The 26,630-nt window shown below is 42.3% G+C and overlaps 1 protein-coding gene across 3 annotated transcripts in view; it reads left to right on the top strand.

Moving 5' to 3' along the window:
* The window catches only part of shroom3 (shroom family member 3), a 92,186-nt gene that overhangs the window by 36,036 nt on the left and 29,520 nt on the right, over positions 1-26,630 (top strand). For 2 of the 3 annotated variants that reach the window (XM_038287141.1, XM_038287143.1), the window contains 3 exons: positions 1,733-1,918; positions 18,432-18,557; positions 23,329-23,547. In XM_038287141.1, the coding sequence (XP_038143069.1) occupies positions 1,733-1,918; positions 18,432-18,557; positions 23,329-23,547 (531 nt within the window). Of the gene's footprint in view, positions 1-1,732; positions 1,919-9,293; positions 9,500-18,431; positions 18,558-23,328; positions 23,548-26,630 lie in introns of those variants that run through there. The other variant, XM_038287144.1, reaches the window with a different exon arrangement.

The following is a 26,630-nucleotide window of genomic DNA, read 5'->3' on the forward strand; positions in this document are numbered from 1 at the left end:
AGGTTTCTCTGTCTGTCTGTTGCACGCTCGGTGATTTACTCAGAGTTGTTGTAATTGTTCAAGTCTCAAAGGGAATCAGCTTCCATGTTCATCCTGCAGGTTGAACTCTGACCTCCATCCCTGCTGACCTTTGGCTCTGGAGGTCGTTGTGATGAGCACTGTTGAACCAGAATGAAGCAGATATGTATGGTGGAAGTTCATGACGTTGTAGATTAGCAACATCCAACTAGAGGGAAAAAAACAAAGCGAAACCTGAACACAAATGTTTGAATAATAACAGTAAACGGGGAGCTGAAAGGCAAAACAGACCATGGGAATTCACTTTAGGGTTTAAAGAGATTTTAAAAGTGCAGATTTTCACACAGTTAAGCAATAAGTAGATCCTTCTTTAAGATTAAGCCCTGGTTAGCATTGGGACGTCTTTAACATTTGTTTGTAGTTACATATTTGACCAAATTCCTTAAAGAAAAAGGAATAAAGATTCCAAAAAAGTTAAAATTAATCCAGTGGACTTTGTCTCCAAGTTTGAAGACGTTTCTCTTCCATCCAGGAAACTTTTTTAATTCCAAATGTCAGAAATAGCGTTTAGTTCCAGGTTTTATCCAGCAGCCCAACAAAGCCTGGTTTTAGTTTAGAAAACATGCAAATAGAAACGGATGAACGGATCCCCCCCTTTGGAATGGGGGTCGTTTGGCTTCTTTGTTAGCCTGCAATGCCCCATACCTGTCTATGTCTCTGAAAGGGGGGTCGTTAGAGGGAATTGTTTGGGGTGCAATGATGGCGGGAAGGAATCAACTCTATTGCTGCGTTGTAGGTTTTTGAAAACTTGAAAGGTTAATAATGATGTCTTTATATTTTTTATATTCCAAATACGAAAACTAACCTTGAGCTGAACAAATTCAAACTTGGATCATTTTAGGTTGGATTTTAGAAACGGATCTCATCTCAGGTCACTTTCCACTTTTCTATCTAAGGAAAACCAGCTGATTGCATCGACTCATTGACTCTTCAGCAATCCCTCACACTAAGCATGCTTGTAGCGACAGTGGAGAGGAAAAACTCCCTTTGAACAGGAAGAAACCTCCAGCAGAACCAGGCTCAGTGTGAGCGGCCATCTGCTGAGGCCCACTGGGGTTCAAGGAGACAGAAGCAGACATAGAAAAAGAAGCATAGATACAAAAGGCAACTGTCAACCAGCTCCACAGGCGGCCCCGTCCAGGAAACACACAGCCAGGCAGACGAGCTCCGAGCCAGCTCCCATGTCAGAGGATGAAGAGAGCACATCCAGTTAGTCACAGTCAGAGAAACAGGACTACACTGGAAAACAGGCCAAGCTCCAACATCTAGAAACAAAGGTGTTGATGGAAGCAGCACAGCTGATATTTCTCTCCAGGATGGAGTCACAGCCAAACAGGAACAGACCAGATGAAGCTACTATGAGAAAAAGCAGAGAGAGCAGAACGTTAGAGATTGAACTAACAGATTCTGCAGAGTGGGAGAATAGAGATAGAATGAAGCAGAATGATGAAGAAGGGGTCCCTATGTCCTCCAGCAGTCTAAGCCTATAGCAGCAGAACTATAGAGATAGCTCAGGATAACCTGAGCCACTCTAACTAGAAGCTTTATCAAAAAGGAAAGTTTTAAGCCTAGCCTTAAAAGTAGGCGGGTTTTTTTCAGATAGCAAATGTTTATGAATTTCTGACTTTTCTTTTTCTGGTCTTTCTAACTTTAGGGAGTTGGATCCGGGATATGTGGAGGAGTTTACATCACCTGACTCCGTGGCTGCTCTCCTTCTCCCTTCACCTCCTCCTGCTCTCTGTTTCCAGTCCCCATCACTGTCCCCTCCGCCACAACGGGAAACCCAATCGTCCAATCAGAACCGGCGATGTTCAGCAGTCCAGCTACGCATCAGAAACCGGTGAGCCATTTCTCTGTTTGTTGGTCAGCAGGGTTTCCTCTTCCAGGCAGAGGAACTGGGATTTCCTGATTGGTATTCTTCCTTCCAGTAATGATAAACTGTGTCTCTCACTGTCTGAAGCCCAGAAGGTGAAACAGGAAGTTCACCCCTCGCCTACCGGGCTCTTCCACCTACGTTGTCGGGATTTCCTGCCTGCTTCCGTTTCTCAATGGGATTCAGTGTCTGTTTCCTGTTAGAATCCCTGTTTGTTCCCGAGCTGAAGAGCATGGAAACGAAACGTTGTCTCCTTAGTTTCTGGAACGCTGACTGTTGAGCGCCTAACGGACCAACAGCCTGAAGAAATGAAAGGATGCTGTTAGGGAGTAGCGCGCTAAAGTTTGACCTTTTTTCACCCTTAAACGTTTTCGATGACCAAACAAATTGATGTTTTGACCAAAGATCAGTGGAGTAAATGAATAACGGCTGTTCTAAAATGATGATGTCGTTTATGAATGGTTTGTTTGATTATTGGAGTGCTCTGCAGCCACTGGTGCATGAACAAAACAAAAAAACGCAGAAGTTTTTATCACATTTTCATTGTTTTGGTAGAAGCAGGATGTGATCTTATAGAAAATGAGAAAAAAATCAACTTGCTTTTAGATAAAATGGAAAATCTTAAGTTATTTTTGGGCTCAACACATTTTTCTTTTAACAAACATGACCCTCTCTGTCTTCTTATATGAGATTTAGGGATTAAAAAACCGACAGTAACACTTGTCTGCCTGCTCTTTAAGGCTGTTTTTAGGGTAGAACTAACCTCACTAATGCTTGGCTAACAGGTTAGGTGGTATCAAGTTTTCGGCGGAAATGTGGCGGGTCCATCAACCAACCATTAAACATCCTTCTACAAATTCAAATAAAGAAAATAAATAATTTATTTAAAGGAAAAGTCTGGTCATCTTTAGAATTAGAACTTCTGGAAGTACTTTAAATATGAAATTATTACATTGCAGTTGAGTAAGATTTGACGATGAGTTTCAATACTTCTGTTGAGTACTTCGTCCACCGCTGAGTAGATTAGAGCCGATGCGGCAGCGGTTGTCGCTACCTGATCCGTCCCGGAAGCACGATCCAGCCTGCTCTGCATACCTAGAACCAGAACTAAACATGGAGAAGCAGCATTTAGTTCCTATGCTCCACTTATCTGGAACAAACTTCCAGAAAACTGTAAAAGTGCGGAAAGCCTGAGTTCCTTTAAATCAAGACTAAAAACACATTTATTTTATTTATTTTTTCCTACTTGCTTTGATTCTGGTTTATTTTCCTGTATTTTAATCATGTAAAGCACTTTGCATTGTCTTTGTACTGAATTGTGCTATAGAAATAGATTAGCCTTGCCTTGCCTTGCCTTGCGACAGAATAGTAAGAACCGGATTGCAGAAAAACTACGTAATAACAAAACTGAAAATACTTATTTATATACTTGTACTAAATTGTATAGAAAATATTGAAGACTTTTCTGGAAGTAATGGAAACGTTTTCCATTCTTTCCACCGTCCTGTGATGTCATCATCGCACACGCTCAGAACATCACAGTAACGTTCCAAAGGATATTTAAGTGTTTTTTTATATGTTGTTTTTTTTTCGTTTTCAGAATATTCAATAAATAATAAAAAAATAAGAAAAAGGAAGTATTGCCTAGCAGGAAGTTATTCTGTTTGCGCAGGACGGATCGTGCTTCTGCGACGGATCGGGTAGCGACAGCGGTGTTAGCTAGGCGGGCTAATGTTAGCGCCGTTCCATCATCGTGACAGAGTCAGACTCTCGTGGGTTTTTCTGGTTTGAGCAGAAAAACCATCTAGCTTCACCGACGATTGTCCTGCAGGTTTTACTGAAGCCCGGAACCAACACACACATTTTAGGTGGAACAGGTCAGAAGTGTGAGAATATCTCGGGCTGTCGGGCCAACAGGAAGGTTCTCCTCTCTCCCCTGGTTCATCAGCCTCTGTCTGGGCTTCCCTGCAGCTTCCATAAGCCTACTTCATGTAGTTAGACAGGTTCTGCTTTAGCTCCAGCATTTGTCAGGCCTGGGTGGCTGTTTGTGGAAACATTAGTTCCTTCTATTAATGAAATCCTGTCTTTATCGACTCTGATTATGTTTTTCTATGTTGGATGATCATGAACCTAGAAGGGCTCTGATGAACACAGCCTGTTTCTTCTTCTTCTTCTATTTGACATCTGACTGAAAAGCAGCAGAAAGCCTCAGGAGAAGGTCTCCAGAACCGGGCCGACCCGGCACCGTCTGGTCGCTCCGTACCCACTAACAGTCTATAAATACTAACATGGTCATCCAGCTGGTTCCAGCCTAATATGGAGCTCATCCTCAGTGAGCGTGCAGTATGCATGGCTGCCTCAGGGGGGTGCTGTTGTTCCTGTTCATATCCTGGTTGTCACCTCCAGGTTTAAAGCTGCAGCTTGTTTGTTGCTCCGTTCTCCCCCCCCCACACACACACACTGTTATCAGATAGCACGCCGTCCTGGAGGGTTGGAACGCCGGCCTCCTATTGGCCAACCTGAGAACAGGAAGCGGGCCATCAGAGCCCCCTGAGGCTGGGTGTTAATCTGCAGAGGAAAGATAGACGGATTTATAAACACAGACTCCCTGTTTTATCCCTGTTTTCCTTTCTTTGCCCCCCCCCCCCCGTCCATCCTTCATGGCTTCCTATCCTCGCCTCCTCTCCTCCCACACCTCCTTCCCTCCTTTACCTTGTGGACCTCTGTGTCTCGTTCCTCCTACATGCTTCTTCGGCTGAATCACCACATTCCTCTAAAACAGCATCACCTCATGGTTGCGTAAAGCACAAATACTCCCACACACACACACACACACACACACACACACACACACACACACACACACACACACACACACACACACACACACACACTCTGTCTACCCCTCTTAGGCCGTTGCCCGTTCCTCCATTCAGGGAACCAGAACCTGTTTCAAACTGGTTCTGTGCTCTGCAGTGTGATCGCATTTAGCCTCTCTAACTGTGCGTTTGATCTCAGTTTATTCAGATTTCCACGTTTTCGGGGTGAATACGTTCCTGCAGAGCGTGGTCAGCGCACCGCAGAAGGTCTCGGGTCGTAGAGGGTTGAACTTTTATTTGCACGGTTCTGTTCTGAAGCAGGTAGAGAAATGGGCCACAGAACTTTTTCTGCTCCATCATCAGAGCCGTTTATTCTGACTTTATCTGCACCTTCGGTTTCCCTGCAGATCAGGAGGGAGATTATTATGGGCTGCATCAGTTTCCCACGGCAACAGATAAGCTCATGATCAGAGGACGCACCCTCCCATCCTGCAAACATGGCGGTCCGTTCAGTTTGTTTTTCTAAAATAGAAACTGAAATATTTGGAGCGGATTCTTTGGATTCTGTTCCACCGACAAACCTTTTTAATAGTTTGGGGTGTTTATAATCCAAAATGTTGCTTTTTGGGTTTTGATGTTTTTAGTTTTTGTAAAACAGATGTGATTAAGTTCATTATAAATTTGGACTTTTTTGTGTTTTCACGCTGGATGGAAACTTGTGGGCTGAATCCTGGGTCATGATGACATGTTTGGTCGTCATGTTCTTGGTTCTTCTCTTGCTTTTGAAGAATTTTCCACAGATTTCCAGCTCAGATCTGGAGAACGTTCTGCTCACAGGTCCATATTTTCAATGCTCTGATCTGGGAGCCACATTCGCCTCCTATCCTCTGCAGAAACATCTACTATCATCATTCTGAAGGCCCTCTGAGCATCTCCAGAGTCCGTTTGATTTCCTGGGTCCAGCTTTCCCAGATGAACGCTTCTGGTCCAGGGTTGGACTATCAGATCACCCTGGCAGCGCTGATCAGGAATCTAGGACCGTGTCTTCAATGTTCTGCCTGCTGCTCACCTTCTATGTTAAAGGGATCAATGACTAGTTAAACACGTTGGACTCATTTCCTGAACTTAAAAGTTGCCATTTCTGATACAAGGAAATGTATAAATACTTCAAAAGTTATATATTCTTTGTAATTTTTCCACCCATAGAGGTCCCAATATTTCCACCTGTGCAAAGCATGCTGGGTAGATGACGCTGTACAGACTGATTGGACTGCATCCTTCAGAGTAAAAACAGGAAGTAGTTTTTATGGTTTAAATGTAGACGGTGCCGCTACGAGTCGCTAACCTGACTCCGCCAGATGGATTTGCTCCGTATATCCATCTGGAAACCTTCCGTTAAAGTAATTTTGGGAAGGGGTGAAAATACTGGTTAGCTGATTGGCCTATGTTGGTGATAGACGGGCCAAATAAACCAATCAGATCAACGAAGCATATGATGTACTAACAGAGCGACGACGAAGAGGAGCCAATTGATCGATCAAACTCTTGCTGAAACCAGTCGGGAGAAGAGCAAAAACATCTTTTCCTCTGAGAAAAGCCTCCAGAGCAGTGTTTTGCTCTTCTTTCAGTGAAGAAATACTCTGTAATTCCCATAAAACTTGCTCGATAGCCACGCTAACGCTAGTTTCACCGGCTGAAGCCGCCATGTTCTTTAGACTGAACTGTCGCGCTTCTCGTTGCGTCACACCTCAACCCGCCTCAAAGCCAACGCTGATTGGACGTTCGTTTGGTGAACGGCTCCAAATTTTCTTCAACGGAGAGTCTCCAGACTGATTAGCGAGTGAAACCTTGAAAGCTCGCGAGATCAGGATGGTCTCACGAGGCTAATGAGTCGCTGCCTCAGTTAGAAACTGGAGCTTTTTGTAGCATAGCTCTCAATCTGGGTTAGCATCTCCTAGCATTAGCTTCTTTCCCCTCTTCCTCCTCATCTTCATCGCCTCTTTGATTCCTACATCATCAATTTCAAACTGAAAAGATTTAACGTGACTAATGCTGTTTTAGCTGCATGGAGCTAGCGCTACAGGACCTAGCATACATCTCTAGGGCTCGTGAAAATACATCACATCGCATTTCATTTCAGGCCATCGCAACCATTTTATACGACTCACCGTCAAAAACAACAAGAGAACGTGAGAAATTAAGCAGCGAAACGTTAAAGGAAAAGTTTGGTATAAGAATAAACAATGGAACATTATTTATACCTAAAACTAATGCGTTCGCGGTGATTATAATGAATTTAGCTTTATTCAGGGAAAAAAATAAAAACTGCTAATTTTCATTGCGATCACTAAGTCTGGGAGCGGCCATTTTTGCCCAAATATAGTAGCCCCTCCCTCCTGCCATCTTCCAGCAGTGACGTCACGGTGCGGTAAGCCTAGCGCCATTCTCCCCGCTTTACAAGCTAAATCAATGGGAACTACTAGACACATCTGCAATCAACAACAATTATTGAAGATTTCCAGAGGACTTCACCATTGAAATTCACCAGAGCTATAGTGAAACTGACAATTTTTTTTTTGAGTTTTTACGGCACTAGAGGCTCGTTTTTCTGACAGAAGGCTGACAGGAAAGGGGGTATGAGAGAGGGGGAGAGATATGCGGCAAAAGAACCGGATTCGAACCCGGGTCGGCTGCGTTGAGGACCCTGTTGATCCCCTGACATGGTCGCATACAGCTGGGTATGGTCTGCATCGCTATGGTAACGGATGTTGTTTATTAGGATCCAGAAATGGTAAAAGTACTCACTTTCCGTACTTGAGTAAAAGTACAGATACTTGTGTTAAAAAATACTCTGGTAAAAGTGGAAGTACTGATTAAACTTCTTTACTCAAGTAAAAGTAACAAAGTACAGGCTTGTAAATTTACTTAAAGTATAAAAGTAAAAGTAGAAACCACTTTTTTCATGCCGTTGCCTACATTTTAAATGGATGTCTGCCAATAGGACTAGATCTCCGTTGTGTTCATTTTCAATCATCTCGTCGTCCATGCTACTATGCTAACGCCACCGCCACCGAGCTGCAATGATTTGCCGCCAATGAATACCGCCGAATCTGTCGATTCATCTTGTAGTGGTGCGTCAAATGCAACGTAGATTCCCATCCAATTAGATTGAATTTGGTATTGATGACGTGAAAAATAATAACGGTAACTCCATTGAAATGATTCAAAACTAAAGTAACGAGACAATTTTTTAAAATGTAAGGAGTAGAAAGTACAGATATTTGTGTAAAAATGTGAGGAGTAGAAGTAAAAAGTCGCCATAAAAATAAGTAGTAAAGTAAAGTAAAAATATCAGAAAAATCTACTTGAGTACAGTAACGAAGTATTTGTACTTCGTTACTTCCCATCTCTGTTAGGATCTGAGGTAGGGGAGCATGGAGGTGCTGTTGGCGTCTGGACGTTGCTTCCTGTCAGCTCTGTGTCTTTAAAATCTTCTCTAAATGTTTATATTTATAAAATATCACAGAACTTTGGACATTTCCAGGTGTTTCACTAACCAAGCAGCTTTGGGATCCATGAGATAATCTGAGTCATCATTAATAATCAGGTCATTGTTCTCATCAGATATCACATCCTGCATCATGAGACTCTTCCCCAGGCTTATTTATTTTTATTTAAAACAGTCCTCCTGTTTGTCTGTCCTCCCTCTTCCTCATCATCCATCCTCCTCCTCATCCTCACTTTTAATTCCTATCATTTCTATTTTCATCCCAAACTTTTTCCAGGCTTTTTGCTTCAGCGTTAAACTAAAAAGTGCCTTTTTTATCACCTTTTATCTGTCTCGGCATTTCCTCCCTATCAGTCCAATCGCTGCCCTATTTCTCCCCCGTCTCCACCCAAACAATCTAGCCACCATTATCTCCCTCCCTCCCTCCCTGTCCAGCGTCTCATTATGTCTCCCTCTTCCTCTCCCTTCCTCCCATCTGTCCTCCTCTCCTGTCGGCCTTCTGACGTCTCGTGCTCTCAGATCAACGGCTGCTTTCCAGACCAAGTTGTGCCGAGGATGTTTACTTCACGCTTTAATCATATGGAGGCCTAATGACGCCTGATTGCTCGATTTGCTTAACAAGCTGGGGACCTGGGGGGAGGAGGGGGGGCGGGGACGACACGGTTCGGCCCATCAGGCTCCATCCAAGACAGAGGCGTATGTGAGGATGGTGGAGAGAAGAGGAGAGTTTCTGCTGGAGGTTTGGAGAGGAAGGAGGTTCTGATAAGAGCTGAACTATGATGCAACTTTTTCTGGGAAGATTCTGCAAGAAACTTGTTGAATGATTAGATTGGCCTTCTGCAGACGGAGTTCATCAGCAGATAGAGCAGAAGAAGGAGAATCAGTTCATCAGGTCACTGGAGAGGAAAGTCTGGGAACTTTATAAGTTGGCAAAATTTTAACCAAATATCCCTGAAGGTCTGAAGGTGGAGCAAATGAAACCTTCTGGGAGCCCATAAAGGTGAAGAGAGAAGAGAAAAGAGAGAAGGAACCAGAACGTATCGGACTGAGATCTGCATCCATGGAGCTGCTGGAGGTTTTCTACCGCAGGAAGCTCAGGAAGAAGCAGAAGAAACTGGATCTGGGGCGGTCGGACGGGGCGCTGTGTCGGTCGCCGTCGGAAACTAGCGTCAACAAGCTGGCGTCTGGCCTCATCTCTAAAGTGCTGAGGTTCACTTCCAGGTAAACGGAGACACGCCCAGTGTTTCAGCAAAATGTTTTCACCCAAAATGTCTTCAGGAATGGAGAAGTTTTTACTTTTTGGGACATCAGGAATGTTTCTACGCTGCTAATCGGTGTTACGAAGAAAGAAGTAGCTGTTTAACCAGTGAAGACGCATCTAGAAACGCTGATCTTTGGGCAGAACAGCAGCTGTTGTTCCCCAGAAAACTGTCCGCTTTTCAACAGAGGAGAAAATATTACTGCTGACAAGCACGGCGGTGGCGGTGTCATGGTAGGAGAGAAGCATTGGTGACAGCTAGCAGTCTTCCCAGGAGGGGTTTAGCACAAAACTAAAGAGCTCAACTTCTGTAGGCCTCAGTCAGGAGGTTAAAGGTCAAAGGTCATGAATGGAAAATGAACTTTAGCTTTTTTGGAAGCTTGAATAGGATCAAAAACATTTTTAATAAGACGATCTAATGCAGTGGGTCCAAACTGTAGGGTGCGCCTCCTAGAGGAGGGTGAGTGTAACTACTTTTCAGAATTTATAAACATTTTTATAGCAACTGTTGAATAAACAGTTAAACTTAAAACAAGAACACTTTAAAACAGAGCAATTCTATTTAAAGAATACTATGGCTTATTTTATTAAAGTTTGTTTTACTGAAACTGACTTTTCTTTGATCAACTTTTGAAAAGATGGGGGGGTGATCTAAAGTTTGAAACCGTTGAGCTCTGCCGCTTGTCGCTGATTAGATCATGCTACACGTATGTAAACGAGAAGCTCAGCTCTGGCATGGAGTTAAGCCGCCATGATGTTTTCGCTCTCACACCGCTGAGGCCGGCGGCGTCATGAGGCATGACGTCAGCTCTTTGTGGAACTTCCACATGTTTGACAGAGTGACTCCAATTCCTGCTTAGCTGGAAGGAGGAAGGAGTCGGATCTTTTCTCTGACCAGTTCTAAGAAGAGAGTCATTGATTTATTCTGATCGCCTCGAATAATGTTCAGCAGATCTCCAGCAGGGTCAGTTAGCTTCCTGAACATGGAGGGAGGACGGACCACCAGCAGACCTGCCTTCTGGATGACAGGCAGGTGGAGGAGAGCAGGGAAACGTTTAGGAGGTTTGGACTCAACTACTATCAGAAAGGTTCATCCAAAGTCATTTAGATGATGGTCTACATAGAAGGTGCAGCACTAACGGCCTCAACAATCCATGAAGCATGTTTGAGGCAGCATCATGCTGTGGAAGCTGGTCAAAGATCAAGAACGATTCAATTCTATTCAGTTCATTTCTATAGCTCCAATTCACATCATGTCATCTCAGGTCACTTTCCAGTTCACGAGATCATCCAGTCAGATTGATTCAAAGTTTTCTATCTAAGGAAAACCAGCTGATTGCATCGACTCATTGACTCTTCAGCAATCCCTCACACTGAGCATGCTTGTAGCGACAGTGGAGAGGAAAAACTCCCTTTGAACAGGAAGAACCAGGCTCAGTGTGAGCGGCCATCTGCTGAGGCCGACTGTAAGAGGCGGCCTTGTCCAGGAAACACACAGCCAGGCAGACGAGCTCCGAGCCAGCTCCCATGTCAGAGGATGAAGAGAGCACATCCAGTTAGTCACAGTCAGAGAAACAGGACTACACTGGAAAACAGGCCAAGCTCCAACATCTAGAAACAAAGGTGTTGATGGCAGCAGCACAGCTGATATTTCTCTCCAGGATGGAGTCACAGCCAAACAGGAACAGACCAGATGAAGCTACTATGAGAAAAAGCAGAGAGAGCAGAACGTTAGAGATTGAACTAACAGATTCTGCAGAGTGGGAGAATAGAGATAGAATGAAGCAGAATGATGAAAAAGGGGTCCCTATGTCCTCCAGCAGTCTAAGCCTATAGCAGCAGAACTATAGAGATAGCTCAGGATAACCTCTAACCATGAAGCTACTCTGATAAGAAAAAGCAAAGAGAACACAGAGTTAGAGGTTGAACTAGCTGGTTGTACTTCTGCAAAGGCCCCCCCCCCCCCCCCCCCCCGGGAGTAAACTGTGAGGATGACTATCTGCAAACGTCCAGATAAAAGCTCTGAAGGCATTCCAGTCACGTCCTGTCATTCCCCAGGTCCCTGTGGCTCAGAGACACTCTGGCTTTCATGTCCTCTGTGTCAGATAAAACCTTTTCCTGTTTATCTGCGCGGATAAATAACCGAGCAGCAGCGTAGGTTCAATGTGACGATGGTCAGGTTGAGATTATCACAGCACTCAGATAAAACACTGAGAGATTAACTGCTGCAAACAAAAGCAGGACTTCATTTGTAAAGTTATCGTACATTTGCAGGAGGAGCTGGAAATGTTCATCAGAGATGAAAGCAAAGAAAAATCCCAAACATCAACATGAAGATATCTAGCAGGTCAGCCGAGCGCTCTGAAGGTCCCACAGCATTTAATCAGGACCAGCTCTGGACTTTGAACACTGTGGTGATGTTGTAGGTTTGCTGGTGTGTTTGGGATCTCTTTCCTAATGAGGAAAAGTTTCTCAAATCTGAGGCCAAAAAACGAGCCCAGATCATCGGCACCCAGATTCAAAGCCTGTTTGCTGCTTCTAGCTGGATCAGCTGAAGCTGGATGCTAACGTTGAAACGTTCTTCCTTTGGTCCAGAAACTGTGATTCAGCTGAAGAACATTTAGTTCATCCATGCTTTGGTTTCTTCTCTGCATTTATCTGGAATGGGTTCAGAGTCACCTGGTGACACGGAGATGACCAGCAGTGTGTGGTCTGCGTCGCCATGGTAACCGATGTTTATTCAGATCTGAGTCAGGGGGAGCATGGAGATGCTAAGGAAGTCTGACATCTGGTGCAATGGGACTACGGTGGCCCTGAAGTTCAAACTGCAACTACAAATCTAAAAGCGCAACTACATTAAGGAAAACACAATTACATTAACCTACCGGAAAAGGTAGGTACCAGTGGGAAACATGAGACATCGCTGATTGGACAACGGCGCCGTTTGACCCTTGAACCGGAAGTTGCGTCATCTGAACAGTCCAGCTTCTTTTAAGTGTGTCTTCAGTGTACGCAAACTAACTGAAATTTGGTGATTAGTCTTGAGCATATCCAGTATCACCTCGTACGTATGTCCTGATTCAAAATATTCCTGGATAACAGCGGCTATGTTTGGGGCGCCGACAATATCCATGTTTTCAGAAGCCGCAGCAGGCAGAATGACTTCCGGTTCAAGGGTCAAACGGCGCCGTTGTCCAATCAGCGATGTCTCATGTTTCCCACTGGTACCTACCTTTTCTGGTAAGTTAATGTAATTGGGATTTCCTTAAAGTAGTTGCGCTTTTAGATTTGTAGTTGCAGTTTGCACTTCAGGGCCACCGTAATGAGACAGAACTCTGCAACCCAGTGTTGTTTTTTGTTGCGGAGGAACCATCAGACTAAGAAAGCTGATCCGATTCTCATTGCTGCGTTTTTCTACTCATGACCTTTAACCTGTAATCCGCTAACACAGGTTGGAGCTCTTTATTTTTTGTTTTTTTTTCTGTAATTTTCCTGAGCATCAGACGCTCTGATGTCGGCCTGAATCTGCAGACATATGGACTCTGAAAAAAACCGTCCCTCCTGCAGAACGACGGTGGAACCGTTGAACCGTTCCCAGATTGATGAGCCGCATCCGTCAGAACTGAACCACAGCTTCAAATATGAAAGCTGCTTTCATCGCTGCTGATATAGTGAGATATATATACTTCATTAATATTGTATTTATCGATTGTTACTTAGATCCAGTGAAATGGACTCGTGATAAACTGACACAAAGGAAATCCTGCTTCAGTCTCAGGCAGCGGGATGAATGGAAGAAGGATGAAGGGTTGAAGGCGCCTCCTCAGCCTATCAGCAGCTCTGCTCTGGTTTCAGGTGTTTTCTGGTTCGTTGTTAAGCGTGCTAACCCGGGGCGATTCTAGGACCCAAAAACATTCTACAAATGAGTAAAAATGTCTTTAAATAAGTGTTTTCACCGTTAATTTAAGCCAGAAAATAAGATGATCTGCCAATGGAATGAGCATTTTTACCCTTGAAATAAGATAAGTAGATATAATGCACTTCAAATAAGAGACTTCAGTTGTTTTTTTCTTGTTTTAAATGTTAATGGTCTTATTCCATTGGCAAAGTGTCTCACTTACCTGCTCAATTTAAGAAAAAATCCACTTATTTTAAGAAATAATTACTAACTTAGATTAACATTTTTTGCTGTGAGAGGTTTAGGGGGGGGGTGAGCATTGCTTTCTACATATCATTTAGAAACGTGTTCAGTGTGTTTTTGCTAATGACCGACTCCATCGTTCACTAACGCATCGTATCTGAGAGCCAAAAACCCGACAAGCAAAGCAAAAAGCAGCATTTTTTAGAAGAATTTTCCAACCGATTAAAGCTTTTAAATCAACTAATTTCATGGAAAAACTCAGTTTTCATGAAATGATTTTTCTCATTGTGTCCCAAAATGACTTCCATGATAAATGTAAAATAATCGACTGAATGAAATATTTCTCTTTTCCGGTTTAACAGCTGCTGCTTTCTGTCTGTTTGCACACTTTGCTCCTCTGCTCCCCCTTTACGCCCCTCCCTCTTATACTGGCAATCAGAAAATGCAGTACAAACTCAAATAACTACAAACTGAGAAAAATGCTAACGATTTACTAACGATGTAAATATTAATAATGAGTTGTGATTTTAAAGATAATCAAACAAAGCAGTCTCAGATACATTAGAGCACCTCGCTGGTGAACATTTCACCAACACACCATCAATAGGCGCAGAAATCTGACTGATTATTTCAGAAACACCTGAATGCAGCGTTTTCCTCTACGGAAGAGGATTAGGGCCACTGAAAAAAAAAAGTTAACTGATTTTTAAATTTTATTTCAGTTTAATATGGGAAAAAAGTCAGAATTCTGACTTTTTTTCTCAGAATTCTGACTTTAATCTGAGAATTCTTACTTTAATCTCAGAATTCTGACTGAATTCTGAGATTAAAGTCAGAATTCTGACTTTTTTCCCATACTATACTGAAATAAAATTAAAATAAAAATCTGTTAACTTTTTTTTTTTTTTTCAGTGGCCCTAATGCTCTTCCGTATTCCTCAAAGCGTTGCTCAGCGTTTTAGTTTAGGAGCTCCATCAGGCTGCTTTACTTCTTTTTTTCCGATTGTTTATTTTTATTTCTGATGAACCAGAACAGAATTGAAGCAGTTAAATAACCAAATCCTGCATAGTTTTTACAATGTCACATTTGTTTTTGTTTTGCTTGTTTTTTATTGTAAAAAGTGCACAAAGTATTAGAAAAAAAGCTCATATTTTAGGGGTGCTTTGATTCAAATTAGGGTTGCTTCAGCCCCCCCAAAAACAGGCTTTAAACGCCTCTGGTGCTGAAACATCCAGGATCACATCATGGAACGCTTTGGTAGAGCAGCTCTTCATCCTCTCCTTCTGGGCTTCTTCTGCTCTGCGTAATGAGAGCGTTCAGATGTTGCTGCGTGAGCGAGGAGGCCGATCGGGCAAATGGTGAAAAAATAAAACGTTTTTCTGCTCTCAGCTCTGATAATAGACGCCATTCAGTGACGACTCCCTGCAGCACTTTAAAACATCTGTTCCTGTGAATGCTGATCTGTTCCGGGTGCAAACAGACAAACACATTTCAGGAATAGAAGGCATGACTTGGATGCGCTTGTTGAGCGTTACGCAGGTTTTCTGCTCACACAACCAGCAGCACATGACAGAAACAAGGCCTGCATTGAACAGAAGAACTGGAGCGACGCCATCATCAGTAAATGAAACAGATCTGGTTCACTGAAGGACCTCGCATCTGTTCAGGTTGGATGTCGGTGTGCAGACCACAGGGTGCGGCCATGTTTAACTGCCTGGCCTGACTCATACATCTGGGCTTTGTCACAACATCAGTCACAGTTTTCCAAAGAGGAAAACGTTTAATCAGATTTGGTCATCACTGCAGACAGTTGGGTTTCTGATGAAGAAAAAACTCATTTATCTGAATTTAATTATTATTCTTGCCAAACTGGTGAACGTTTTATTAGGACCAGATGTTTATTTCTCTTCTGATATGTTTAGATTGATTTATTTTTCTTACTGCTTTTATCTGATGACAGATAGAAAACAAAGATATTAGGAGCTGTTCCGACGCTTCTGTCAAAACTCTTGAATCATTTCTTGTTTCTATTTTAGACAATTTAAACTTTTCCTCTAATTTATATAATTTAACTTCTCATTTAAGGTTAAAAAATTTTAACTGCTTAAAAAAAAAGGTTGCATGATTTGCAGCAGCACAGAGAAACCAAACAGGAACCAGAATCACTCATCTGTACGGAGGGCTGGGACTGTCAACATCTAAAGGGTTGAAATAATCAGTTAAAAAATTTGGTCTGATGTCAAAACAAGTACAAGATGCTGAAGGAGACATAACAAAGGAAATGTTAAGGAGAATAAAAAAAATATATATTTTGAAATGATCTTGAACAGTAAATCTATATAATACAATTTATAAATTAAATTATACTGATAGCCAATCGAATTAGAGATATAATTTACAATATTGTAAAAGTAAATATGCATAATATCATTTATAAGGTCAATTTTATTAAATATACATTATATCGTTAAAAATATAAATTACGTAATAATAAAACTAAATCTATATAATAAAATTCCCAAGTTGTCTGTTGTATATTCGAAATATTATGAACAATTGAATAAAAATTGGGTAAAGGGTTTTCAGGATCATGATGTTAAATATAGATATTTTCCACATAAATTATTTGTTTTTGTCGAGGAAACCTAAAGATTCCCAACTTTCTAAAATAGCAAGCATTTCATTGGTCTGGAAAAAAAGTCCTGTTTTATGGAAGTAAGATCCCAGGAATGTTCCAGGAATGTTCCAGGAATCTTCCAGTAGAGTCTTTGCTGAAGAACAGGAGGTTTAAACTACGAAAACTCAAACATTTCAGCAATGGATCCGAAATATACCAAAGCAACAGATCATGACCCTAAAATACACATAATTATGTCATTTATTGATTAGTTAAAGATGTAAAGTTATGCGGGAGCAGTGGCCTAGTGGTTAGGGTATAGAGCCTGGAATCCTGAGGTTGTGAGTTTGAGCTCCACTCCCACAGACTGCCAGACATGGGTCCCTGAGCAAGACCCTTAACCCCACACTGCTCCCAGGGCGCCGTACAATGGCAGCCACTGCTCCCCAAGGGGAGGGGTTAAATGCAGAGAGGGAATTTCGTTGCTCTCTACTAGTGAGCAACGAAATGTAAACGGCTAGAATGTAGTTAAAGGTGCACCATGTAACTTTTGGCCACTAGGGGAGCTAGACCTGTAACTTTAACGTCTAGCCTCTCTAGTAGCGTTTATTTGTAGCCTGCTAGCTTTCTCTGACGTATTTTGCATCTACTTGGGGGGGATTTACCATTAGGCAATACTAAGCAGGTGCCTAGGGCCCCAAGTTCCTGGGGGCCCCATAAAACTCTGTTTCCATGTATGGTTAATACAACTATTCGTTATTTCTGCACATTAATTATTATTTTTGATAAAAATCCTTTGGCTAAAATGCCATCAGAACGCTGATAATATTATATTGTAGTCCAGCGGTCTGTGACCCCCCCTCCCCCCCATGTGTTTGTAAAGGACTGTAAAGATAAAAGGAAAAGGCGAGCAACATGGCTGACGCTGCAGAGCCTCTTTCTGGTTTTCTCACCGCAGAACCTTCATGAGAAAATGACAAACTGAACAGAAACAGGCGGATCAACAGTCAGAGCAGCCGCCGCGTTCTTTCAGAATCCGGAGCGGATGCAGTGAAATCCAGTTTCCCCTGAAGGTCTCAGACTGGAGCCTTTTGGTGCATTGTCACATTGAAATGCAGCAGAATGGACAGGTTGGCTGACTGATCACCATGGAGACCAGGACCAGAACCTGCAGCTGGGTCCGGGTCCAGCTCTAGCTCTAGGTCCAGGTCTAGCTCTAGGTCCAGGTCCAGGTCTGATCAGAACCCAAACATCAGCTGAGAGGAAGTTCAAGTTCATAGTTGCTCATTTTCAAAAACACCTGCCTGAAAACTAAAGACTGACTGAAGGAAACCTGCATCTGTCAGAAACTGGAAAATCCGGTTTTGATTCCTGTTTATAAACGCACCATATGATGGAAGAAAAAATCAGACTGAAATATTTGATGCCTTTTCTGTTACTTTGAAGATTAGGTCCTCATTTATAAAAAAAATAAACTCAGTTTCTCTTCAGGTTATGATTAGGAGGGGATTTACCATTAAGCAATAATAGACAGCTGCTTAGGGCCCCAAGTTCCTGGGGGCCCCATAAAACTCTGTTTCCATGTATGGTTAATGCAACTTTTCCTTATTTCTGCACATTAATTATGTTTTTGATAAAAATCCTTTGGCTAAAATGCCATCAGAACGCTGATAATATTAAGTGTGTCTCAGCCCCCCCCTTCAGTGTCCACCATATTGGATCAGTCCATTTGCTGCACATGTTCAGAAAGGTCCAAACAGACAGCAGCAAACCATTTGAAAACAAACCATGCAAAGAGCAGTGTTGCCAACTTAGCGCTTTAGTCGCTATATTTAGCCACTTTTCAGACCCCTCTAGCACTTTGATTTCTAAAAAGCTCCTAGCGCCAAATCTAGAGACTTTTTTCTGCTACTGGAGACTTTGGAGACAACATCTAAAAGCAGCGAACTCTGCTCTCCAGAGCGAGTAGATTGGTAACCCCGCCTCCTGCTCTCCTCTATCTTGTCTGCTGTCATGATTCATGCAGCTATTATTTAATCCAAATGAAAATAGCAGAAATCAGTCGGCTGTAGCCTAAATGCGCCATAAATCCACTGGTGTCCATGTTTGAACTCTTCGCTCCGTTTTACCTTTACAGACGCAGTGAGCAGGCGTCTCGCCCTCATTCCTGGCACTCCACGAAGCTCAGCGAAGGTCACCTGGACCTGGACCAGGGGATGGTGGACTCTGTGAGCTCCTCCTGGCACCAGAGTTACCCCAGCAGGTAGGTGGATGGAGGGGGAGGATCTGCTCATTATTAGCTTTTCTGGACATTTATGCAAATTTTTTGTAATTTCTACCAATCCAGTTTTCTTCTTCTGGTAGCTACACAATACTTAAGTTAATTAAGAACCAAAATTTGTAATTTATTTTTCATATTTGGAATTGTTTAGATGATGTGTCGGTGGATTGCTTGGTAAATGTCTGATGTGGACGGGAGGTTTTGTAAAATTATTTTTTGACCACTTTGTTTGAGCTTCAAATATTTAATTAAGATTTTTTTTTTTTCGACTAAGTTGCGAGATATTTTTTAGTAATTATTTTTTCTTTGCTTTTCTATGGAAGCCCGTTTCTGCCACTCTGTAAAAAAAGAAAAAAAAATCTCATTATAATGAGACAGTAACTCAATATAATGAGATAATATCTCATTATATTGAGATAATTTTATTTATTTTTTTTACAGAGTGGCGGAAACTGGCTTCCATACTTTTCATTATAAATAGGTCAAGTCGTAAATGCGTATAAAGCCAAACCCACCTGTTTCCACCCGCAGCCTTTATTGGAAATGTTGGTATTTGTTGGAACAAAAGGCAGCAATGTCGACTTTTTTATAAATCACAGATCTGGAATAGAGAGGATCCTGTCTGGTCTGTTTAACCAGCGGGAAATTCTGCTATCTGAAGGCTCATGGTGACCGACTGCAGTTCAAGCCTTTCAGCCATGAACGGTTTCAACCTTAAACACCGTTATTCTCAGCATCTACAGCAGTGCTTGAGTTTTCGGTGCCTCCTTGGTGCCAAACAGCCGCCTCATCTGAAAGGATGATTAACGGCTGCTAACACTCAAAGCAGGTGTGCTGCAGCAGAGAGACGTCTAATACATGCAGATCTATGGTACTTTAGGGCCGCTGATCCGCAGCGTCTAAAAAATGAAATCTTGATGCGGGTCAAAGAGGAACTTCTACGTCGGCTTTAGTAGTTTTGATCCAAGTTTCTGGGGGCCCCATTAAACTGTTTAATTAGGGATGCACAATATAATGGGCCCCCTATCGGTATCGGCCTTAAAACTGAATATCGGACATCGGCCCCCCCACCGATATTTAACCCGATATTTGATCAGCTTCTGAGTTTCTAAAGTCTAAAAAAAATAAAAATAAAAATACTACTTCTTCTTCCTCAAAAACTTTTTTTTTACAGACTTAAAAACTTCTAAAGACGACGGAAAAAATATTGATCCATTAAAATATCCCAATATCTTCATATGCTGATATATTGCCATTTAAAAACAGCATATCAATCTCTTTTACTAATGAAATATTGCTATATGTCGTCGTTATGCTACGAAATCCCCCGAAAATTCACCAAATGTTGCCATATTTTTATATGTTGATATATTGACGCGGTATCGATCTATTTTACTAACAAAATCTCACAAGAATTTGCAAAATATCACGAGAGTTTGAAACAGAACGAGGAAATTTCACCAGATTCTGAAAGTAAAATAGATCGATACCGCGTTTTTAAAAATCTATTTGATATCAGCATATGAAAATATATTTGAGTATATTATTTTTCAAAGTGTCAGAAATGGATAACAAAACTGCTATTTTCAATGACTACTTATTTTTGTCCAGCTTTAACATCGGTATCGATATCGGTTATCGGCTACATGAGTTTTAAAATATCGGCATATCGGATATCGGCCAAAATCCCAATATCGTGCGTCCCTAGTTTACTACTTTCCTACCTATAAGTTACAGGTTACCTTCACCAGATCAGAGGTTTGTCTCATGAAATGAACTTTCTTTAACTTACAGATTAATCTCAGAAAAAGTAGTTTACTAAAGTGTTACTGTCCAGAAGCAGAAAGTTTCTTTCACAAATCAGACAAGTTACCGCAGGAAATGTACTTTCTAGAACTCTAATTTCTAGAAAATTTTAATTTCTAGAACTTGTAAGTTACTGTCATAATATTTAACAGGTACTACTGTCATGTCATGCAATGTTCGTGTTACTTAAGTGAACTTTTCAACACGAGCAACAAGTTACTGTCCAAAACTTGCAGAAATATTTCACAATCTTACATTTTTCTCTCCTGGACTAGAAAATACCAGATTACTTTATAATATATGTTTGGCAACAACTAATAATCCAATCTCTAAATGATACTTGAAAGTTTTAGAAAGTAACCAACAGTTTCTAGAAAGACTGAGATTACTGATCGTCTTGTGATGGAACTAGATCCTTGTTTTTGTTTCGTCACATTTCCAGACAGAAGCTGGAAAGTTCCAGAAAGTGTCCTGAAAGTCCAGAGACGCTTCAGGAACATTAATCTGAACATTTCTGTGTTTTGTTTTCTTGTTTTTTTCCAATCAGATAAGTTAATATTTATAAAAGAAATACTTGCTGATATTTAATAACTTGCTCAAACAAAATGTATTTTTTACATTAACAAAGCAGATCTGGTCTTTCTGAGAATCGCTTTTTGTGATAAACTAATTTTTTTTTCTGCCGGACATCAAAATGTTTGGTGTTTTCTGCTTTTGTTGCTGCAGAAAAAAATGAGTGAAAATGCTGCCTGAGAAAGACTTTCAGAAACGCTGCTGAAGAGCCGTTTGCAGCGTTTTGCAGCGGTTTGCAGCGGTTTGCAGGACTGAAAGGAAAACTGGCCACTTGGAGGGAGAATAAAAACAAATAAGCAATAGTTTAGACTTTAAATAAAGGCAGTCTTTTAAAAAAGCATTAAGGATTCAGATGTCGACATTCTACTGATTAACTTTCATTAACATCTAAAAGTGTCTGAATTCATGCGAGGAAAGTTTCTGAGCTGCATTTTAAAGCTGATTTATTTTCAATCTTGTTGGACTTTATAGAATCTGCTGCTCCTTTCCTAACAGATTCTTTTAAACAGAAATACGGAAATCCCTGATATCTGAGCCAACAGAGACCCCCCCAGCTCCGGGTTTCCATGACAACACTCCTCAGTCCTCCTAGTAAACTGAGCACTTATAAATAATCTAAATCTCTCCTCGGTAGTGCAGGACGAGTAGAAAGATAAAGTCCAGAGACTTAGAGGAGATCTGCACAGAAAGAGAAAGGATTCAAACCCGGTCCTCCTCTCTGGGGGTGTAATTGCATTGTGTCCGGCCGAAGGAATTGCTGGGTCAAACTGTGACGTCGACACATTTACATTCCTGGGAAGCAGCACTTTCAACCACGGCTCTAAATAAATAGACTAGTTGTTGGTGGGTTATTACTCTAAAAAACTGTTAGAACAAAAAACTTAATTTTTTTTTCAGGTAATTGAATCTTAAAACAGGTCATTTCTTACAGGCTTTATACAGGATCCGTTACTCTAACTGAATGATTTTTAATATTCTTGGAAATCATTTTAATGCCATCAACAATTATCTGTGAGTCTCAGGTTTTTGTTATAATTCATAAAACAGATTCTTTCCCAGACTGACAGCTCTATCCTAGATGCTACAATAGCAGAAAACTTTGATTTATAGAATTCAAATAAACTTTTTTATTAAATAATGCCCTATTTTATAAAAAAAAGTATCACATAAAAGCTGTGAAAATAGCAGATCTAGTTCAACACATCCTATTGGTTAATATAGCAGACAGACAAAATGTCCAATAAAGGAATGATTTTATCATCCAAGGTTTCCATCCCAAAGCAAACATTCCTGATCTACTATGAATTCTACATTAAACACAGATCTATAAAATCTGAATCAGTCCAAAAAAGCAAAGAACAAAATTTTAACTTTACTTCTGAGAATTCCCATGGCAACCCAGACCTAAAGTGAATGAATATGCTACTAAAATGTTGAAATATTTAAAGGAAACAGAGAAAATGTTTTAATGACAATACAAGGAAACATTTCCATCATATTTAAATAGAAACAAGAAAAATGAGAGAGAAATATTCAAAGATCTATGAACCTTTTCATCTGGATCTTTATTCAAAAATAAACAATTCAATTAAATCTTTGCTTTGGATATAATTTAGATTTCTTTAGATAGAAATTAAATAATGTTTAGCATCGCCTCCTGTGAGCTGGAAGAAATCTAATGATCAGCCACTTACAGTTTATTAAGTAGCGAGAGCAGGAAGAGCCGTACTGCTGAGACCGAAGCATCAGAGTGGAGCGTGAAGCGCAGACTCTGAGCTAAGCCGCGCAAAGACGCATTTCTGCACAGCTGGAAGATCAGAGTTACAGTTCAGCGCGCCGTACCGGATCATTGCTGGTTATTTTCTCCCTGATGAGGCCGCCATGATCCATCTGTGGTCATGCAGAATGATGCACAGCAGGTGGGGGTGTGGCCAAACAGGACTTTGTGCTTAGCAGATTACAGCACAATGATGCATTTTAAACGTCATCAATCACCCGCTAATTTTTATTTAGTCTCGTCACCTTTGAGTCGTCATGTTGACGTCATCAAGGATCATCGTCATTGTTGACGAAACCAACACTGCTGGGAGGTTATGAAACCACAAAACAGCAAATATAGCGATAGACGGTGTTCCGCAGAGATCAGTGTTTGGATCAGTAATTTCACTGGTTCGTTTTTCTGTTTGTTTAACTTAGAATATTTATTTTTAGTACAAATAATCCTGGTAAAAACAGAAGAGATAATAGTTCAATAATAGATCATTATAAAAATATATATTTATTTTATTGGAGAAAAATCGCACCGTGAATCTTTAGCTTAATTAATTTAATTATAAACCATCAGTTGAAGACAATTATTCCCTCTTTCCTCCAGTGCTTCAACCACTGACCTCTCGGGTGGCTTTGATCCGGCGGGGGGCTACCTGAGGAAGAGCCCGGACCAGTACAGCTCCAGAGGCAGCATGGAGAGCCTGGACCCCACCCAGTCCTCCCATCATCACCCAGCCGTTCAGGAGCAGCACCCGCTGGGCCACCGCAGCCACTCTGGGTCCCACCCGGCGTACTCCTCCTGCCAGCAGCTCTCCTCTGCCAGGTGAAACCATAGCAACCAGTCAGCGCTTTATGGCATAAAGGAAAAGTTTAACTTTGGGTGCATCTGAAGGTTTTATCCATCACTAACTCAGAAAATTCAACAGTTCTTCACTAAAACGTTTTGAGGATTAAAACACCTCTTTCATTTGATCTCATCATCATCATCATCATCATCATTTCCTGTTTATTAGCGGGTGACTGTCCTGCTTTTTGGTTTTAGTTGTTGTTTTTCTGGCTCTTCTTGCTTCCTTTTATGGATTAATCTAGATTATTCTAGATTAAAATTGCTGATTTGAATTCTACGTTCTGTGTGTGCCTCCTCCAGAATTTAAAACAAAAGCTTTACTTCTTTTATGGTTGGAAAATCACACATAGTTTCCTCCTTTTAATTAAGACTTTGACAAAGTTATAAATACTTATTTTGCTGATTTGTTTCTGTGTTTTTGCTGCGTAAAGTAGTGTCCCACTTTGTCCCCTCGATCAACTTCTCATCTTTCGTGACTTTCCCAGCGGCGCACTGGTCATCTATTCTCCTCACGGTCGTTCGCCTTGCAGGTAGTTTGTTAGATGTGTCACCCGCGGCCGCCTGGAGGACGATGGGCCGGCGCTCATGGCGATCTACTGAGCGAGGAGATGGGTTAGCTTGGCTGATGGAGCTGTGCTTATCGCTACATCCACGTCAGAATGTCGTGTTCGATGTGTTCATTTCACAGTAGGCCGACACACTGATTGGTTCTCACCCCCAGATATACGTCCGCACTAAAATATCAAGTTAAAAGTCATCATGAGTGCAGATCCAGCTTCCAACCCAGCTGTGAGAATCGATTAACGACGTTTCTGTCATCGCCGGATAATAGTTTAGCATTAATGCAGCTCGTTGACGCTGATAACAGACCACCACTGTTTAAAGGTGAGAAAACTGCTGTTTCATTCTTTGGTTTTTGAAGCTCTTAGAAACAAATAATAGAGGATTTCATTCATCATGAGACATTAACATCCAGAGGAGACCACTTGGTGCAACAGCAAACAGAAGGATGCGGTTGATCAAATATGAGCTTAAAGGTGTTACAGGTCCGAGTTGGGGGGTTTCTATGGATTAAATGCAAGTTTATTGCTTCGTGACACCAACTTATGGTTGCTGTGGCTGAAAGGCAAAGAAAAACCGGAACAGAGTTACCATCCTCACCATCCTCTCCATCCTCACCATCCTCTCCATCCTCACCATCCTCACCATCCTCACCATCCTCTCCATCCTCACCATCCTCACCATCCTCACATCCTCACATCCTCACCATCCTCACCATCCTCACATCCTCACATCCTCACCATCCTCTCCATCCTCTCCATCCTCACCATCCTCTCCATCCTCTCCATCCTCTCCATCCTCACCATCCTCTCCATCCTCACCATCCTCACCATCCTCACCATCCTCTCCATCCTCACCATCCTCTCCATCCTCACCATCCTCACATCCTCACATCCTCACCATCCTCTCCATCCTCACATCCTCACCATCCTCTCCATCCTCACCATCCTCACCATCCTCTCCATCCTCTCCATCCTCACCATCCTCACCATCCTCTCCATCCTCACCATCCTCACCATCCTCTCCATCCTCACCATCCTCTCCATCCTCTCCATCCTCACCATCCTCTCCATCCTCACCATCCTCACCATCCTCACATCCTCACCATCCTCTCCATCCTCACCATCCTCACATCCTCACCATCCTCTCCATCCTCTCCATCCTCACCATCCTCACCATCCTCACATCCTCACCATCCTCTCCATCCTCACATCCTCACCATCCTCTCCATCCTCACCATCCTCACATCCTCTCCATCCTCTCCATCCTCATAATCCTCACCATCCTCACCATCCTCACCATCCTCACGTCCTCACCATCCTCTCCATCCTCACCATCCTCACATCCTCACCATCCTCTCCATCCTCACCATCCTCTCCATCCTCACCATCCTCACCATCCTCACATCCTCACCATCCTCTCCATCCTCACCATCCTCTCCATCCTCACCATCCTCTCCATCCTCACCATCCTCACCATCCTCACATCCTCACCATCCTCTCCATCCTCACCATCCTCACATCCTCACCATCCTCTCCATCCTCTCCATCCTCACCATCCTCACCATCCTCTCCATCCTCTCCATCCTCACCATCCTCTCCATCCTCACCATCCTCTCCATCCTCTCCATCCTCACCATCCTCACATCCTCACCATCCTCTCCATCCTCTCCATCCTCACCATCCTCACCATCCTCTCCATCCTCACCATCCTCTCCATCCTCTCCATCCTCACCATCCTCACCATCCTCTCCATCCTAACCATCCTCATCATCCTCACCATCCTGTCCAGCCTCAGCTTCTGGTGGAACCTCAGATTCAGACAAACCCACCACCTCATCTTCCCCATAACGTCTGTCTGCGCATCTTCCAACCCGTTATCTTGCCCCCCCGCCCACCCCGCTGTCGTCAGGGACACCTCTAAGCCGGACCTGATGAAGGCGTCCTCCCTGACCCACAGGCGCTATAGAGCAGACTACGCCTCGATCAGAAGGCGGGGTCACTGCTCTATATGGAGTTAGGTCGTAGAAGTCCTGAATTTCGTTGCGACTTCCTGAATGATTTCTGGAACACATCAGGTCTCCTTGCTGAGAATCTGGGGCAACATCCTGATTTCTCTGAGCTGTCCTACTCTCTACTTTTCCGGCCTTTCATAGGCAGAATCTAGCGGTTTGTGGTGCTCCTCGACCCGCTCCTCCAAGGGCAGGTCAGAACTAAAACTAGTGACGCTCCACATCACACTGATAACACTAATTTAAAGCTCTGCAGATTTGCACCGTATGTATTAATGCTCTGAACTTCCAGATCAATGCGTTTTTTGCACAATGTTTTTCTCCCAGGCTGTTTACATTTAATCACTGCTGCACTTTAAAAAGCTGCACTAAACAAAATGTCCTTTAGTAGACAGTCTGTGTATCCAAAACGACAATAACAGTCGGAGTCTAAATCCTTGTTGAGTTGAAACGATCTGAGCTAAACATTTAAGCCTTTAAAGGAGCT

This window comes from Cyprinodon tularosa, unplaced genomic scaffold, assembly GCF_016077235.1.
Source record: "Cyprinodon tularosa strain WSP-4 unplaced genomic scaffold, ASM1607723v1 ctg236, whole genome shotgun sequence".
Classification (NCBI taxonomy): Eukaryota; Metazoa; Chordata; class Actinopteri; order Cyprinodontiformes; family Cyprinodontidae; genus Cyprinodon; species Cyprinodon tularosa.